The following is a 20,064-nucleotide window of genomic DNA, read 5'->3' on the forward strand; positions in this document are numbered from 1 at the left end:
CCCACTTGGACCTCAGATTTGACGTCACATCCGTACTTGAAGCGTATTATTATGTTTCCAGTATTGGACTCGGACAGTAGCATGTAGCCTCACCACAACACCGACTACCACGCCCATAAACAGAAATACGGACATGGTAAGGTATTACAGTAATACGAGTGAATGAAATTGTCATTTAAACCACCAAAGTGTCCAAACACAATGGAAGCAGTTCATATTTACACGTTAAAGTGGGCGGAGCCATCTTCTGACTCGGAATCCTTGCTTGGTCTACTTTTTCTGCCACCGAGGAAAAGGGGCATGTCATGAGTGTCACTCGGCAACTTCCTCCGAAAACCGACTCGGGAGGTTAATCGAATGCAGGGGAATACACTAGACGGTTTGCAAGAACACCGGAAGTTGTAGACCGTGCACCTGAAGAGCTGTGAAGCCTTGGTGTCAAACTCAAGCGCCTGTCTGGGTCCCTTTTGTGGTACAGCACAACAATAAACAAAACGGTCGAGATGGATGTAGACGAAGCCAGACATTCTGTGTTGGCAACGATTCCCGAGATCGAGGATTTAAAGCCGGAACAAAGAGAATATTTGGTGAATTTTATCAAGGGGAAAGACGTTATTGTCCTTCTTCCTATGGGATTTGGTGCATTACATACATCACGACCAAATAGCAGTTAAATAGCACTGGTTAAATAAAAAAAGTACCCACCTACCGTCGAGCGAACGAATCCTAATGTTGCGAGGTCCAGCTGATGAGTCAGTCTAGGAAAAGGCCATCCTCCAGGCAAAATAAGATTGAGGTTCGTAGAGATGCAAGCAATACATTTGAAGTTAATAGCTATACCTTTTACCTTCAGTTCAGTAGAGATTGGCAATTCCAGGGCTGAAATGATCCAAATGATTCTTCTATTGAACGTGTGTGGAGTTTAAAAACACACTGGAGCCCTTCCTGTATTAGAACAGAATGCTTTCTGTTCAAGAGAAGAACGTGGCTGGGTTTATGTGTTAAATGTGTGAATAAAAAAAAACTAAACTAGTAGAAAAGTCCTCATAGAAAACATTATAACTTAGATCAGAAAAGGGGTAATATGGGCCCTTTAATGAAATAAGAACATGCGCTTTGAGTTAGAATTTATTTGTTTGGAGGATAAGCCCCTTGAGATGTTTCGCCATCTTGTTTTCAAGGGCGTCCTCATAGTCACAATAGAAGATAGATACACACTAAGTAAATTAAAATGATTTAAATTAAGAGCATTTACTTTATTTGAGTCGATTCAACTAAAAGTAAAAATCTACTAATGGGGTGTGTTTTTCTTAATTCAAGCAAGATTAGAATTTGTTTTGTATTTTAAGTGCAAAAAGTTGTTCTTTTTCTTATTTTAAGTGTAGCAAGATAAATTTTCATATTTTAAGTACAAAAAGTTTTATTCCACTGGCAGATAATTTTACTTGCCAAGTGAGATTTAATCAAATCATGATAAAACGTCCTTAATTAAAATCATCTTAAGTTGGCTGGATTTAGTTTTTTGCAGACATACATGATGATTTTAGTGTATTATTGGGCTAAAATGTTTCAAATTGTGGCATTAGAGAACAAATTATGCAGATTAAAACAAGTTTGGCAATGATTTATGGACTTAAAAACTACACATGGTTTCTACCTGAGATGCAACAGTCCTGGAGCAATTCATTTTGGATTTGTATTTTGTGATGGTTGAGAGGAGGGCAGACTTACAAGAGTGAATGAAGCAAAATACAACTCCAGAGTAAATATAAAAAAATAAACATATATAAAAATAAAACAAATCACGTAGTAAATAGAAGGAAAAAAAATGTACTGTAACTTTTTTATGCTTCCTGTCCTGGTGTTCTCCTTGGCGTCTCCTCCGCTCTGATTGGCTGATGCACGTGTACTCGCGTGAATGACGATGCCGTAGAATCTGGATCAGCCCGGAGCTCATCACTTCAGATAACATCGGCCGCGTCCCATTGCCAATTAACACCAGGCGCGCTCTGTTCCTCCTATCTCCTCCTCCTATCTGATCCTGCTATCTGCTCACCAACATACAGGCAGGGAGAGCGGGACGAGGGACTTTGAGGAATTTGGATGCACAAGTGTTTTTGGCTCGCCGGACTGTACTTTTCATACAGAGGGTTTTCAGCCTGTTCACCATTCCAGCTGGTAGCGTGCATGTTCTCAGATCCACAGGTTGCCAGTTCAAATCGTGCTCTTGATATACACATTTATTATTTTATTTTATTTTTTAACAATACATTCGTCCCTTGCTATATCGCGATTCAGCTTTCGTGGTCTCTCTGTTTCGCAGATTGTTTTTTGTGTGCAATTTGGCCTTTTTTTTTTTTTACAGTGCATTGTGTTCCTCCCCTCTCTTCAGCTCTTCGCTAATTGGCTGATGCCCGAATTTGCATTTCCAGGATTTTTGCCAACTGTCTACTGTATTCCGATTCCTGACCTAGTCGCAGGAGAGAAATGAAATTGAGTGGAGGCACTAGGTGACCCCAGCCTGGCTAGAACAACGCAGTGTTTGAGGCTCAAAACTCTACTCCAGAGACCCTCACGTCTCCACACTGGCTGTTCCTCAAGAACCGCCTTGAGTTGAATTATGACCTCATGTCACCACAGCAGTTTGTTAAGTTGTTAATAAGTTTATAGAACAGTGTGATTATGAGATGCCGGGATATATGAGAACTGCATGCAGATGACGCAGCAGTTTATTGCTTTTAATATTTCATTAATCATTTGTCCAGCTCTTCTGACTTTGCTCCCATTCACTTAGATTGGAATATTACCACCTCTCTCCAACTGCTGCTGCGAGCCTCGTCAGTTTGGTCTTAAAATGTTGGTATTAATCCACTCTACATGATCCTGGTGTTTTTATTTAGCAGAAAAAAATCGGATTCCTAATATAGTGCCTGGCTCCAAATTTGCTCCTGTAACCGCTAGCATCACAAGCTTCATTTGACTGGAGCCGAACGCCATCGGTGACGTCAAACTCAGTCCACTTCTTCATACAGTCACTAGGGCTGGGTATCATTAAGAAGTTACAATACATACCTCGATACACAAGCCACAATACGACACATACCTCGATACAGTAAACTTTCGTATTATGTATTTCAAATCAAATCGATACGTTTCATTAAAAATAATAGTAATAATAATCTAAATCATGGCTGTGATACTAAAAGTCTTTGTCAGGGATGTAATGATATTAAAATCTCTCGATGCGGTATTTTCGCGATATACATCTCATAGTACGATATTTATTGCGATATTTTGTAGACGCAAACAAAATTGTGAAAATGCAACTTTTTCCTTGTAAAATGCCTTAACAACTCTTTCATTCTGTCATAAACCAAAGAATTAAGATTTAAACATGCTTAAAAACTATGATTCTGATTATTATTGCATTACTTTTCATATAGTCTGCACTGTAAAGGAGCAAAGGATCATGGTATATGTAGTTCACTCAGTTTCTTTTTAGCTATTACTGCACCAAAACAATGAATTTAAGCAAAGAGACTTGTAATTCGATATATTTTGATGGCCCACGGTATCATTGTAAGACTTTTGACGATATCACAATATTTCAGTTATTTTTACATCTCTAGTCTGTTGTTAAACCACTTCTTGTGCAAAGTTAATATGAAACACACCCATTTTAATCATCAAAACAGTCAAAATGTCAAACGTGTCGAATGAAAGAGTTTCCTTCCTCTAAACAAGCAACAAAACTGTAGCACTTTAACAAAATAATTTAGTAAAATATGCCAAAAAATACTCTTGGCGATATATCGATACAGCAGCCCACGATATCGATACTGCATCATCACATTAAACAATACAAGATATAGATATTTCGATATTTTTGCACATCCCTTACAGTCACTCAAAGAAGTACAATGCTTTAAAATAAGTAAATACAAATAAAAACTGCACATATTTCTGATTATGAAAATGTGGATCAAAAATGTTGTATCTCGTGAATGTCTAAAGTTTTTAAATTGGCTAAGAGGAAAGTGAAACAAACAATAAAATAAAACTGAATTCTGTTAATTGTCATTGTTGAAAACTAAACCTCAACTCCACATTCTTATTTGAGTCACTTAAGGCAAAAAAAATTAACTTATAGATGCTTTTTGGGAGCAAATTCAGTTCACAAGATCTCCAAATCACTGTTGTTTGTGAATCTAGGTTGAAGTCTCTCTCGCTCTCTGCTGTTTTTCTTTCTAATCTTCCTCTTCCTCTCCTGCTCCTCCTCTGTCACTCTCCTAATCTGCCTCTCACTTGGAGTTTGTGAGCCGGGCAGAAAGTAGGTCGATGTTCTCCGCTCCAAAAGTATTGACTTCATTCATGTGCTCCCAGCAACCCATTGGATCCTATACAACCCCCCATCACTCACTCCTCTCCTCTGGACTCCTCTGGTCTCCCCTGGTCTCCCCTGAGCTCCGGTTTTTAGACAGAACATCTCAACAGTACGGCTGAACGATTTGGGAAAATTATCTAATTGCGATCTTGATAAGATTCTGTTCAAAGTTCATATTTCAAAAGTGTCCAGTGGGTACAGGGCTTTTAAACAGCATGTATTGCACTATTTTTTATCTAAGTTAAAGGTGAATTGTGTAAGATTTCTGGTGGAGGGTCTGTCAAATGCTTTTCTTCAAGGAGATGTTATTGCTTTGTCTGGAATGTTTCACAGTGTGCCTTTAAACCTTTCTATCTTCATGGAGACCAAACCAGGCCAAGTTACAGGTGATATTGGTGGAGAGGCGACCCCCCACCTGTATTTTAATAAATGTAAGGTAGAGCTGTTTAATGTCATATTGTGGAACATTCCAGGCAGAGCAATGGCATGTCCATAGAAATCGAACAAAAAGCTACACAGTGCAATTATGGTTTCCTCATCACAAACAGACCTGGAGTTGTGTTTTGTTTCATCCACACATGTTTTAAAACCCAAACACTGCATTTTTAGGCTTCTCTCAAATAAATACACTCTGTTCCACTTTGTGATGTCATTAAGTGGTAATACATATTAAGTGCTCCACTGGCTTTTTTAAACTCCATACACTTTCCTGGATTTGGATCAGAGGTTTTCAATAGGTGAGCCCCACCTCCTGTGGGGGAGGCAAGACAGATGCAGACTAAACCAGGACTGATTCCAGGACTGAACCAGGACTAAACCAGGACTAAACCAAGACTGAGCCCAGACCTGAACCAGGACTAAACCAGGACTGAACCAGAACTGAGAACTATTCTGGACTGAGTGTAGGGATTGGGAAAGGACCTGTGCAAAGTTCCGCCCCACAGGACTAAGCGCAGCCGTTGCCCGATCGTGCTTTGCGGACATCCTGCTCTGTGGGCTCGGGGTTCTCACTCTCTCTCTCTCTCAAGCCCAAGATTAGTCCTGGTTTAGTCCTAGTTTAGTCCTGGTTTAGTCCTGATGTCCTACTGGTGTTCAGTGATGCTAAATGTCGCCTCAGTTAGGCCTGCATGAAGTTGGAAATTATTTGCTGTTGCAAAAATCGTTTATGAATGCAATTTGTTTTTTAAAAATATCGTCCGGCTCAGCTCGGTCGGTTTAATGAGTTACGGCTTTTGTTTTAGCCTCACTGAAACTGCTTCACTCCTCAAGAGAATTGATGTTGTCAATCACAACTGTACAAAAGGTAAAGCTAAAATATTCAACAAAAGAAACAATTTAAGATCGTTTTTGTGCATCGAACAGTAAAGCTGTTCAACTGAGGCAATAAACAAATAAATAAATAAATAACCTTGAAACTACCACTTCATGACATCACAAGGTGGAACAGAACATTTAGAGTTTTGGAGATGCAGACAGACTAAAAATACAATAATACAAAAGTGTGAACGAAACAAAACACAACTCCAAGTCTGTTTTTGAGGAGGTAACATCATTATAACGCAACAAACAAGAGTCCATTTTGCGTAACCTTTGTATAAAATGAATTACTTTTAAAAATGGTCTATTGACTGCATTGTTCCTCAGATAAATGGTAAATAAATGGTCCCATTATACAGCATTTTTCTGCCTTCAAGGGAGTCAAAGCACTTTACATCAAGGAACCACTCACCTATTTACCCACACACTCATTCATCAGTCTACACAGACACGGGAGGTGAAGTGGGTTAAGTGTCTTGCCCAAGGACACAATGACAGTATTCTTCTATGAGAGCTGGGATCAAACCAATTGTATACTTATATGTTCTTTTTTTTTTTTTTTCAAGAAACTGGCTTCCATTTAAACGCCCACTCCTTGTAATTATAGTCATTATAACGATTGTTTTTGCAGGCAGCCTATTCCTCATCATTGCGTCTCATTTGAGTTTAAATTGATCAGCAGAGGCCTATGGAGGGCTGTCGCAAACACAGACCAGGAAGCAGCAATTTCATTCATGTTAATTAATTCTCTGTTGAATTAAATACTCAGAATTTATTGTTAATTCACGTTGGTTATGTTATAATCTTTGAAGCTAAGCAGGTTTGGGTCTGGTTATTACTTGCATGGGAAACCTCTGGGAATATAGGAGCCACAGTGGAGAAGTGTTGGCTCTAGTGCACACTGTTGTTGTGTCCTTCACTACGTGCAGACTAGCATGCCAACCACACACTTGTTGATTGACATTACATAATTAGATGCAGAAAAAAGACTCCAGACTTAGCAGACTTATTTTGACACCAAGAGCTGGGTGACTATATTTCCATTTGTCAAAACCAGGACACCGTACGGGGGTGGGAGGTGGGGCCTCGTCATCGACATTGAGCTACTCTCACCTGGTAAAGCTTTTTAATGTTTTTCGGTGTCCTGGTGAGCTTTGAGGTCCCTGGCACCCCCACTGGACACCGAAACATATGTGCCTGCTTTGAACACTGTGCACATGGCCTCCCACTTGTCTCGACCTGGACGGAAAGCGAAAGGGAATTTCTTGTACAAGTTAGTTAAGCGCGCATTTGTGCTTCAGCGTGCTGCAGGCTGACCGACTGTTACTGTCTGCTTGTTCCTTCTGAGTGCACAGAGAGCCACTTAATTTAATGGCCGAAAGATAATAAAAACCTGACATTTGCATCACTTTATAAAAAAAACAAAAAACAAACCCTGGACGGCCAGGACAGGACATGAAAAACGGACATGTCCTGGGAAAAATGGACGTTTGGTCACCCTAGCTTATACTAGTACAATACAACTGTACTGGGACAAGTCAAAATTTGCTCAAACACATTTACTTGACCAACCAGAACCACACACTTTGACAAAAAGGAAGCAAAGATGAGTGGATCTGGAGCCGAATCCTGGCCGGAAGAGCCTCCTGGCAAACTTCATATTTGGCACGCGGCAGCTATCACGTTACCTACGTAAACTCATATATACTGTCTATGACTAAACCAGGACTAAAGCAAGACTAAACCAGGACTGAACCAGGAGGACTAAACCAGGACTTAACTCCATGGGGCGTACATCCAGACACTCAGTCCTGATTCAGTTCTTCGGCATTTGAAAGACACGTGATAGAAATTAGCCGCTGCGTTGGATTGCCTCAAGTTTGGACAGAGGTTTTTCGCGCTCTATTGTCCGTTTCTAGACCTTTCTAGATTCAAACAGAATGGAATGGACTGGCTGGTCAGGAAACAAATATATTGGAAAAATCAGATAGAGGCTTTTGTATGAATCATGTATGAAACTGCATCTCGAAAAGTTACAAAGTCCATCTTTAATTCATTCCGACTGTGTTTTGCAGATTCTAGTAGCTATCTTTTCACTATTCTGCTGTTTTTGCGCCTGCAGTCCTCAATCTATCAAATCCATACAGTCTGTGCTCTGGCCCGAACCTCCTCCATCACTGCTCCTCCCTCCTTCCTCATCCATCGCTCTTCCACACCCTGCCTCTGCCAAAAAAAGTGCATAAAATGACTATCTATAGAGACGCAATGGACTGCAATGACCCCACAGAGAAGAGGCTGGAGTCGTGGTGCTGCACAGGGTTATCAGGAAGGAGCTGGGTCATGGCAAAATTAATTAAAATGCTCGAAGCCAGAGTTATCTTGTGGCGTGTTTGATCATAAAAAAATTAAGAAGAGCTATTAAAGGAACTGTATGTGGGATTGTGATTTTAAATTTCATAAATCGGTGTCCCAAGGATACAAGATGGACATGTTGAAATCAAATACGGTAGAAGCAGCCAGTTCCTTCTACATTTTGTTCAAATCCAGAAATGTTTAAGCTGGTGGCTGGTGCCACCTAGTGCCTCCGTTCAATTTCATTTCACTCCAGACTAGGTCAGGAATCAAAATACAATTTACAGAACCCCAGAAATGCCCATCTCATGCAAAATCAATTTTTCAGAGCTTTCTACCTTCTAAGAATGATGTGTGGGCCTTGTATATGTCATTGATTCAGCTTCTTTTTTTTTTTTTAACAAATTGCAGCGTATTTCTGCCACCCTCCCACGTGACAACGAACTAAAGCTGCAACAGCGATGACGCGGCAGCTACACCTATGACGCATTTGACGTAGCAGAAGCCGCCTCGCATCCGCCCCCCTGCCCTGCTCCACCGCCTCCACCCCATGTCAGTAATAATATTTATATTTCAAGACGATATAAAATATTACCTTCGGAATTTCCTGGCAGCAAACCTCTGTTTCTGTGGGCATCGGCTGACAATTCCCATATGAACACCTAAACAAAAGCGACAGCATAAGATCATTGTTCAACATTGCAGTGTACACGATATAATAAGTTTATCTACTAGTGTTTATTAATACTTTACCAGCAGTAATGTTCAGCTGATGTCAACGCGGTGCTTGAGCTTCGTGCACCTCCAAGTCCTTGTCCAATTTCAGGTCCAGCACATAAGGCTGAACACGCTGTATTGTCATGATGAATAAAAGTTTATTCCTATCGCTATCAGGGTGCACGCCTGTTTCCCCCTCCCTCCCTGAGATGGGCGGAGGAAGGGCGGGTCACTCAGAGCCTACGTTACGTTTAGGGGCGGAGCCTGTGCTCTCTCAGGACGGGCGGGGGGATGAGCAATAGCCGCTCTTTCATAGTTCCTGGTCTGTGACTGTCTCCAAGAAATCAGTAAGATTTCATAACTATTGTGTAATGGATGTTCCAAAACCCAAATTGCGTTTGTATATGTGCATAAGATACAAGGTGAAAAGAGTTATTTTGCATGAGATGGGCCCTTTAATATCGTGACAAAAATAGATGGTAAATATTGCAATCTCTACGTGAACAGCACCTTGAGTCGATTTCTCATATGGAATAAGCTTTACAGTACGTTTGCTCAGTGAGGGCCCGGCATATGTGTGTTTAACTCATGCTTTTTTCCGTGCACGTCCACATGTTGGTGCAGATAGTCGTCATATATGCTGACGTGTGTGCTACGCTGCCACTTATTTTTACGCCTCGCTTTCAAATGTGCTACGGCTGCAAAAGTGCCGGAGACGAGTGTACTAGCTTTCTGCGAGCTGCCTGTTCACTGTACTATTACTCCTATGTACTTTATACTGTACGCCCCCCGACAAGAGTTTAAAAGTCACGCCCTGTTTACCATAAAAAGAAATATCCTCCCATGTAAGACCTAGATCAGTGGTCACCAAACAGAAGAATGTGGGTGACAACTGGTCTTTCTATTTGCTTGTTTAGTGTTTGTTTAGATCAAATTTTTTTCATGGTTTAGTCTTGGTGTTTACCTGGTTAAAGCTGTACTATGCAGTTTTTCAAGTGAAGGGTCCAGCTTGTCTCCGTGGAGATGTTTTGCTTTGCCTGTAATGTTTCACAGTATGACATTAAAATCATGTAATTAAAACAATGTATTTTATCAATTACAGGTATTTGCATTGCTATAAAAAATATAGACGGTGTTTTCTCAGTTGGGACACTTTCAGTCCAGGTTTTCAAATGAACCATGACGTATGAGATATTGATTGTTATATTGTTAATATAAGTAATATCTTCCAAATTATATGACACTTAAAACTTAATCAACTATTAAGTATAAATGTGGCAGTGACAATGAATGATTTGTTTTTACAAGTAGGTTATTATTAGCCAGGCTGGTACCACCTAGTCCAGGTGTGGGCAAACTTTTTGGCTCGGGGGCCACATAGGGTTCTAAAATTTGACTGGAGGGCCGAACAGAAGACGGGACATGACGTGTTCAGAGCCCGGCTCCATTGCACTCGTATTTACTCTCATGTAGGACGTATTCTGCACTACGTGCTGCAACTTTAAACACGTAAGTTCCAGAACTCATGAAAAGTGAAATGAGGTCTGCCCCACTGTACAACAAAAGCAAACATATGTCCCGAGCACTTAAACCGAGGGCGTAGACGACACAGAACCCGTGCTAACGCACAGTCTAACCAAACCTTTAGGACTTTCTAATACAGTGAGTATATAATTTATGACACTGTTTCACACAGACTTAAAGTGGAAACAGTGCAGCCTTATGTCTTGAACACTTCTACCTCATTCATGGTCCGAATACACCGCCCAAAATGACTCCTGTCAATACTTTCCCATAAAGCATTGCGGCCAACAGAAGACGCCACACCTCAATGTATATATAGTGCGCCATCTACCGAGAGACGCCGGAAATGCAAGAAAGATAAAACAGCAGTAAGGTTTATTTATTATAATTTGGTCAAGTTCTGTGGGTCAATTTGAATGGCTGCTTAAGGTCACCGGGCACTAAATAACTGGATACATTGTATTGTTGCTTGTAGCTGCCTCCAGTTGACGTAGTGTCACTCACTGGAACTTCAGCAGAAAAAATCCCATGGGCTGAGACAAGATTTTTCTCATAGAGGCAATGTAATCACAAACTGCTCGTGTTCATCTGACAGGTCATCTACAGCTTTCAAAAATATCGGATCTGTTGGTGATTTTTACCTATTTTTAGATCATAAACTTTTTCTCGCTCAAAATCCTTCAGTTGTCTTAAAAAAACACTTTATATTCGTTAGCTCCTGCTCCTCTCTAGCTCCGCTCTAGCTCTTCTCGCTCTGATTGGTCAAAACGATCACGTGATACACGAGCCCGCGCTCCGTGCGTGTGGTCGCGTGGGAGAAAAGAGCACTACTGCGCATGCTCGGTCGGCTAACAGCCACCGGAAGTACCTAGCATTGCTAGGCTAATCTGGGATCATGCGCCATTGAGCTCTGCACATCAATTTGAACGGGCGGCCATTTTGGAACCTGGGGGTTTCGCGCTGTACGGCCCTTTCATTAGCATATGTCACAGGTGTTCAACATCTTTCTGACTACACTGCATGTGAAGAGATAATGCACTGTACATAAGACACCGCCTCACCAAGCAGTTGCAGTGCTTTTTCTCCATATGCAATGTTTTATAAGATAACAATGTGTAATATTGAGTTTTAATTTATACACACTTAGATCAGAATCAGTGCAGTCTTATGTCTTGAACACTTCTACCTCATTCATGGTCCGAATACACCGCGTGAAAATGACTTTCCCATAAAGCATTGCGGCCAACAGAAGCCGCCGCACCTCAATGTATGTATAGTGCGCCGTCTACTGGGAAACGCCGGAAATGCAGGAAAAATAAAACATTAACAAGGTTTATTATTATTATTTATTCAAGTTTGGCGGGCCGGATTAAAAGGTTTAAAGAGCCGCATATGGCCCCCGGGCCGTAGTTTGCCCATCCCTGACCTAGTGCCTCCACTCAATTTAATTTCTCTCCAGCGACTAGATCAGGAATTGTAATACACTTAACAGTTTGCAAGAACCCTGGAAGTTACAGCTAGTTGTCTGGGTCCCTTTTGTGGTACAGCACAACAGTAAACAAAGTGGTCGAGATGGATGTAGACGATGCCATACATTCTGTACTGGCAACGATTCCGATCGATTGAGGATTTAAAGCCTGAACAAAGAGAATCTTTGGTGAATTTTATCAAGGGGAAAGACGTTATTAACCTTCTTCCTACAGGATTTGGTGCATTACATACGTCATAACCAAACAGGAGCGATTAGTTAAATAAAAAAAAGTACTCGCCTACCGACGAGCGAACAAATCCTAACGCTGCGAGGTCAGACAGTTTCCATGAAGTGAAACAGGCTGATGAATCAGGCTAGGTTATTATTACTTATTGGATTAAATTACAAACCTAACACCACACTGGTTAGCTCACAATGTGCCAAAGCTAAAGCCAAATTTTAAGAGGTAAAATATGAAATGACATGTAAATAAACAGAGTCAACAGAGCTATGTAATGATCACCGTGGTCACCGTGGCTCTGTTGGGTTGTGCAGGTGTGAGTGTGAGCCATAAAATGCAGTGTCAGTGTCGGTCTAGTCTCCACCCACAACTTATTGTCCACTGCTACTGATACTCCAAAAAATCCATAAAGTATTAATTGGAAAGGAAGTAGTGACGCTACCCGTGGGCAAGCCATTCATCTTTGTGCACAGAGCTGTTTGCATTGTAATATTTGTCGTTTTCTTGTCTGTCGGAGATATTTTTTTTCTCAAATTAACCCCTTGTGTCGGTGTGTTGCAGATACATCCACACCCTGTACCTGGGCGCTCAGAGCAGGTGGCACAGCGGAGCTGGCAGGCCCAGAAGACACTTCCACTGGAGGCTGATGTTTGAGAGTGCTGACATCACCATGCTCCGCCTCCTGGAAGCCTTCCTCAAGTCCGCCCCACAGCTGGTCCTTCAGCTCAGCATCATGATCCACGGCAACAACGTCCTGCCACTGCAAGGTCCCACAGACACACACTTTACAGACATACAGCACATATACAACTGGGAACATGAAGTACAAAAACACACACATACAAATAGTGTTTCTTTCTCAGAGATGTGGTTTGATGAGTCCTACTTGTGGAAAGAGTCAAATTAAAGGCTTTTAGTTCTGTAGAATTTCCAAGGGTAAAATCTTCTTCTTTTTTTTTTTTTTTTTTTTTTTTTTTTTTTTCAGAATCTTAGTCCTGGTCATTCCTTTGGTCCTTTGGTTAATTATAAATACTGTCAGATGGACTTCTAAAAAAAAAAAAAATTAATTAACATTAACTAACACAAAGAAACAGAGAGATACCTGCTTATGAGTCTTAAACACAGTTTCTTCAAAGGACAGACAAAATGGTCAAATTTCCATGGAAACAATTAATATGAGGCAGTGCTCTTGTGTGTATTTAAAGTCCATCTTCCTTCACTTGATGCGTAATGAATCCTATACCCTGCTTTTGATGCTAATGGTGTTTAGTTGACATTCAGCTCATGTGAGAAACTTTTCACCCCAGTTCTGTGTTTTTCTTACAGCTATTCCAAAGAATTATGAATAATTAAGATGCTTTGTTCTGTTTTCAAATCATTCACCACATTTAGGTGAATCCAAAATCTAGTTCAAAGTAATTTTTGAGTGTACAGACCTGTGAAGAATTTGCCTAATCTACTGTAGCATTTCAGGATTTAAAGGTATAGTGTGTAACTGTCTGGAGGTGGCATCTGCATGAAAATACAAAGTTAAAACCATACTGAGAATGTTCTCCGTAGAGATAGATGCATTTTATGCCACACAGTGTAGGGTTATAGCCAAAGGAGCATTTCCATGGAGTCACACAGGAGGACGACCTCCTTCAGGCTAAATAAGACTCAGGTTTGTGGGGACATAAGCTTGCTCGCAGTAAGGACACATGTTTTTAAATGCCTCAAATCACCATGGAGCTTTTTGTTTTTAGAGTAGGGTTAGGGCTTAAACACTGCCTGTTTACTGGGCAGACCAATGAGCTGTTTAGTAGGCAGATTGAAGTGAGCTGGGTGTGGTCCTTAGTCCTGATGGGCGGAACCTGTACCTAGTCCAACATGGTTCTTTTGGTCTAATTCATTTTATTAGATTCTTTTTTCAGACCAAGGTTTAGTCTATTTTCATACCTGACAGTTTCGACTTCTCACTAGCTTCCTTGGACGTGTCTGGTCAAGGAAGGAAGACAGCACCAAAACTAGACACATCACAACAACATCACATGACCACTCTGAGGAAAACAAACTAAACCTTGGTCTGAAAATAAATAAAAATATAATAAGGGACCTGTACCTGCTTGTGTATCTGATTTCTTGAATGACTATCCAGGCCCTTCTACATTCTGTTTGAATCCAGAAGGGACAGGGACCAGACCACAGAGCGTGAAAAACCTCTGATTTCACTGTTGTCTCTCCCTGTGCTGCTGTAGGTCTGTCCGCCTCGGCCTCCCTGGTCTCTCTGGCCTGGATGATCGCATCCTATCAGAAGGTTCTCAGGGACTCACGGGACGATAAGCTTCCCATGTCGTACAAGGCGGTGATCGCGCAGATGCTGTGGCACTTCTTCACCATCGGCGCTCGGACCGTGGCCTTCGCACTCTTCGCCTCCGTCTTCCAGCTCTACTTTGGAATCTTCATCGTCAGCCACTGGTTAGAATCTCACTACGAAAAAGCATCACTCCAATACATGACTAAACTTTCAAGAACCGTCTTAGCTTAAAGAACAAGTGAACACCTACACTCTGCCCAAAACCACATTTCAAATTGTCTCTATTTACGCTTACGTCCGAAACAAGGAAGACGTTTGGAAACATGCGATCACAACTTGTTCTCGGTGTTGTTCCCGACACTGGGATCGCCGTTCGACTGTGATTGTGGTAAATGTGATCAGCGTTAAAACGAAGACTGCATACGTATGTACTGTTTAGAATCATCTTGAATCTGGCATCCTTAACTCTTTTAATCGCATGTACCCGGTGCGATCTGAGTTGTGCGTCAGTGGGGAAATGTTTAAAACTGAGGTGTGGTTGTAATTGTTGATTAGTCGAACACAACGGAACGCTACAATGACGTGTAGATGAAGAAAACTGGATGTGGGAAGTGGTAATCGCATCTTTCCAAACGTCTTCCTAGTTTGTGACGTAAGCGTGAATAGAGCCTATAGAGCTGCTAAACTGGGCAGTACCTGGGGGACTATCGGGGAGAGTAAACACCCATTAAACTACCACCCGTGCAGTCAGGTGTTTGTAGTCAGAAACACGATCATGTCCATAATATTCCCTATTTAATATGTAGTTTTATGCGAATATAGCATTTTGAAAACAATAAAAGGTAATGTTGTGGAAAAAATTATATATCTCTTGATGATAAATAATTAATCCATTTGCAAAGCCCGATGAGTTTTTTGGAATACAGACCAAGGTTTATTCTTGTTACAGCAGATAAGGACAGAGCCTAGGCCTGCCCAACAGCCTCTCTTAACCCGCAGTATGTCCCTACAACATCTTGTCCCATTTCTCGCAAATGTTACAAAGCACCACGTTTATATAGCCTGAGATGACCAGAAGACCCACATTTCAAAGTGGGAAGATGACAAGCAAGCAAAAGAGAACAAAAGCATTTACATAGAAGGGTATTTTTAACAAACCAAATGAGTTTTAGTTACAAAACCAAATGTGTTTCTAAAAGATAAACTAATCGTTATTTTAAAGTAATCACTCATATTCATTTACACCAAGACATTTTGAGAGAAATCTGTCCACAATCTAAATTTCTATCACAGTAATGTAGTGATCTAAATGTGGTATTTGTTCGCAATTAATAGATCACAAAAGTGTAATAACCCCTGTTTAAAGGGCCTGTGTTATGCTGTTTTATGATCTCTGTTCTAATGTTTCCTCATCACAAACAGACCTGAAGTTGTGTTTTGTTTTATTCTCACGTTATAACACACCAACCCTGCATATTTAGGCTGAGTTCTTCTCTCAAACAAAAACAAAAAAAATCTTTATAATGTCATAGAGTAATACAGGTGTGCTCCACTGTGTTTTTAAACCCCTTAACTAAAATCATTTGGATGATTTCAGCCCTGTAATTGTCTATCCCTACTGAACTAAAGGTAACGGTTCATTGTTAACTTGAAAATTACCACTTTATGACATGGAGCAGTGCATTTTGAGCTTTGAAGATGCAGACAGACTAACAATAAAGGGTTACTCAAATGTGTGAATGAAACAAAACACAAATCCAGGTGTGTTTTTGATGAGGTAACAACAATGTAACGTAATTTAAGCTCACTAGAGTACATTTTGCGCAATACAGGACGTTTAAGCTCTTTTCAAGCCATATGAATAAATGCATAATTTTCCTTTATAATTCTCCAGCTCCTGTTCACAGCTAGGGCAGCAGCTGACGATGATTTTAACCATCACTTTGTTTATTAAGAAGTTCTTTATTGTGTTTTTTTTTACTAGAACATGTAGACCTACAACTGTAACCATGGCAACCTTACATAACCACACAACTGCCACTGGTGCAGTGGGGCGCCAGTGGCAAAAAAAACTGTCGTTATGTCCTTAGGCAAGACACTTCACCCACATTGCCTAGTATGAAAGTGCTGTGAGCGTGAGTGATGGTGGTGGTCGGAGGGGCCGATGGCGCAGATTGGCAGCCTCGCTTCTGTCAGCCTGCCCCAGGGCAGCTGTGGCTACAGTAGTAGCTTACCACCACTGAGTTTGGAGTGACTGAATAATGAACTGTAATGCGCTTTGGGGATCTTGAAAGGCGCTATATAAATGCTATCAATCAATCAATCAATCAATACACAGGGTGAAGGATCCGTTTCTCTGTTATGTCTGCACAAGTTATACAGTAGATTAGTTACAGGCTACAACTACATCTTTCTGTCCATCTTTTCATCCAAAAAAATGACTGATAAATATATGGTCTCATTACACAGTACATTTCTACCTTCAAGGCACGCAAAGCACTTTACATCAAGGAACTACTCACCTATTCACCCACACACTCATACATCAATCTATGCAGACACTGGAGGCGAGGTGGGTTAAGTGTTTTGCCCAAAGACACAATGACAGTATTCATCTGTGAGAGCTGGCATCAAACCACCAACGTTCCACCGGATGACATAAAATTCAGCAATCTCCATGGAAACTACAGCAAGGTTTTTGGAAATTAAATAAATGAAAATAGATACACTACCGGTCAAAAATTTTAGAACACCACACTTTTTCCATTTTTTAATTTTTTTTACTGTTTACTGTTGACCAAAACGTATTCTAAACTTTTGATTCATGAAAGTGTCCACCTTTGGCAGATATAACAGCTGAACACACTTGTGGCTCGTTCTTTTTACAATAGAAATCAAATATTCTTCAGAAAGTTCTTCCCAAGTCTGTTGCAGAAGTTCCCATAAATGTGTGGCACTTGTAGATTTCTTGGCTTTCACTCTTCTGTCCAGTTCATCCCAAAAAAGCTCGATGGGGTTTACATCTGGAGACTGCGATGGAGACTCCATGTTTTCAAGCTTTACCATCTTGTTCTTTTTTCCTGAGGTAGTTTTGGCAGAGCTTGGATCTTTTATCCTTTTTTTTTTTAAACCTCTGTCTGTTCAGTTCTTACCTTTGTACCGTTTCAAGCTCTTCATTGGACTTGCATGGCTTGACCTGCAATAAATAACTGGAAAAATTAGAGTGTTCTAAAACTTTTGACCAGTAGTGTATGTTTGTCCCATACTCTGTAAGTTTCCTAAAGTGTCTTTCACCACCTTGATATACAATATGTAACTCATTGAATTGAGTTCCATACAATCTTGAACGGCTCTCACTGAAAGCAATCGGAACCAATGACTCACAGCAGCAGAGCTAGACTAAAAATCAAACTTAAGTTAAATCCAGTGAAGAGAAAAGCACTGACGTCAAACTAAATCATCTGTATTTCTGTACCTGTAAATACTTCACTTGGAGCCGAACTCGCAAAGCTCGCATTAATTATGCTGGCAACGTTTGAACATTCCTGGAGAAACAGTAATATTTTCATCAGCAGGTGAACCACAAGAAAAAATAAATTCACGTTCTCTAAACTAAAACATGTTTTTTTTTATTATTTTGAAAGCAAGAAATGTATTAGTCATTAGTATTAGCAAGCTTCTGTTCCTTGCATAAAGACCATTTTCCAGTCCAGCAGGCAGTATCCACGCATCTGACAATTTAATAGTCATGTAAGCACAAGTTTATTTAACCTTTGCAAATGAAATAAACAAATCCACCGTGTAAAGCTCTCCTTTACTACCACCCTCAGAATAATAATGTTTGCAAACACTGGTAATATTCCAATGGTTTGCTATTTTTAGGTCCGTCTCAGCAGAGAGGAGGTGCGAGAGGAGCTGTGAGGCTGGGCTCCTCTGCTTCTAAATCAAACCTGCAGCCAAACTCTTCAATCAAAGGGCTTACTGGAAATACGGAGAACAAAAATTACACAAAAATTGATGAAATTCTCAATTGCTATTTAAAAGTGCATTGTGTAACTTTTCTCGTGAAGGGTCCATCGCCTAGCTTGATTCATCACCCAGTTTCACTTCGTGGAAACCCTCTGACCTTGCAGCATTAGGATTTGTTTGCTCGATGGTAGGCGAGTACTTTTATTTAACCAATCGCTGTTAATTGGTCATGACGTATGTAATGTGGCTAACTGGTATATTAAGTTTTTCCTAAATCTCATAGGAAGAAGGACAATAACGTCTTTCCCCTTGAAAAAAATTCACCAAACATTCCCTTTGTTCCGGTGTGAGATAGTATTTGACCCCCATAGTATATTGACCCCGGGGTCAACATACCGCTATAGAAAAGTGATCCCCCTATAGGATTTTGACTCCCTTTACTTTTTTCTTTAGTAGTTACTTATCTGATCATTATTTCTCATGTAATTTACTTTAATTATATATTGCTACAGATTCACTTTCTTTTAAGGTATTTTAAGGAATGTTTTGATGGAGACGATTTGGTATTTTGTGTAAATGTAACGTATTGTTAAAATTGCATATACATAGCAATCTTGTCACTTTTTATATTGTATTTTACATAGTTATGGTTTTTAGTTTGCTATGTTCAGATAATCCTTAATCATAATGTCAATATAGGCAATGGTTTGTAAGGATAATGACCTTGAATTTAGTAATGTTGTGTTATAATAAACATATTGGGGGGTCAGATTACTATAGCCATAGCTATCCCCTATTTAACTACTCAATAGATCAGCCCTGTCTATTTGAACAAGATTCCAAATCATTATACATCTCTTTGATTACCTAATTAATTAATAGCTACTTATCTCATTTTCAGTAAAATGTGTATTTAAACAACTAAGTCATTTTTTAACATTCAAAAGTTATAATCGACATAAAAAATGCATCTGAGTTCTTCAAAAAACACTTTAAATATATCAATATGTTTGAAGTTGCAGATATAGTATTAATATTCAAAGTTTTTCTATAGAATTCAAGTTCTTTATTAATAAAATATAGATTTTCATATGGGGGGTCAACATACCATAATAGGATTCTGACTCTTGGGGTCACCTCACCGTGGGGTCAAAATCCTATATCACACCAGCTTTAAATCCTGTTACTGTTTACTTTACTGTTGTGTTGTTCCACAAAAGGGACCCAGTCAGGCACTTGAGTTTGACGTCATGGTTTCACAACTCTTCACTGATTGGACGGTGCGTGGTCTACAGTGTTCTTGCAAACTGTCTAGTGTATTCTGATTCCTGACCTAGTCACTGGAGATAAATGAAATTGGATGGAGGCACTAGGTGGCACGAGCCTGGCTATCCATCACCTGCCTGTCTCAGGAAAATGTAATAGCTTTGGATGGAATGTTCAAGAGGATGGTATAAAGATATTGGCCTTGCTATTTTTAACTATAGTCATTTTTATTGCCAAAACAGTACTTTGTTTTTTGGCGTCAACTGCTTGTTTCCATGGAGTTTCATGCAATTGTGTGGAACATTTCAAGGTTTTGAATTGCATCTTACACCTAAAACATGAGGACCCTTTAAAATGTTATAATTACTTTTATTTCATTTTCTTCAAATTTCAGCAATCAAATTCAAGATTGTATTTCAACATACCTAAATGTAGATTAGAAAGTGCTAATATTTGCCTAAGATTGAAATTAAAGCCGCACTGAGTAAAATTTCTGGTGGCACATGCTACAGTAAGTAATTTTGAGC

At 40.1% G+C, this 20,064-nt stretch overlaps 1 protein-coding gene across 1 annotated transcript in view; it reads left to right on the forward strand.

Annotated features, from left to right (window-relative positions):
• Positions 1-20,064, forward strand: part of xkr7b (XK, Kell blood group complex subunit-related family, member 7b) — a 100,994-nt gene that overhangs the window by 77,451 nt on the left and 3,479 nt on the right. The window contains exons 2-3 of the mRNA XM_020935574.2: positions 12,568-12,773; positions 14,244-14,463. Coding sequence (XP_020791233.1) covers positions 12,568-12,773; positions 14,244-14,463 — 426 coding nt within the window. The remainder of the gene's footprint in view (positions 1-12,567; positions 12,774-14,243; positions 14,464-20,064) is intronic.

The sequence above is a fragment of the Boleophthalmus pectinirostris genome, unplaced genomic scaffold (assembly GCF_026225935.1).
Source record: "Boleophthalmus pectinirostris isolate CB_2022bp ecotype Guang Dong unplaced genomic scaffold, ASM2622593v1 HiC_scaffold_8, whole genome shotgun sequence".
Classification (NCBI taxonomy): Eukaryota; Metazoa; Chordata; class Actinopteri; order Gobiiformes; family Gobiidae; genus Boleophthalmus; species Boleophthalmus pectinirostris.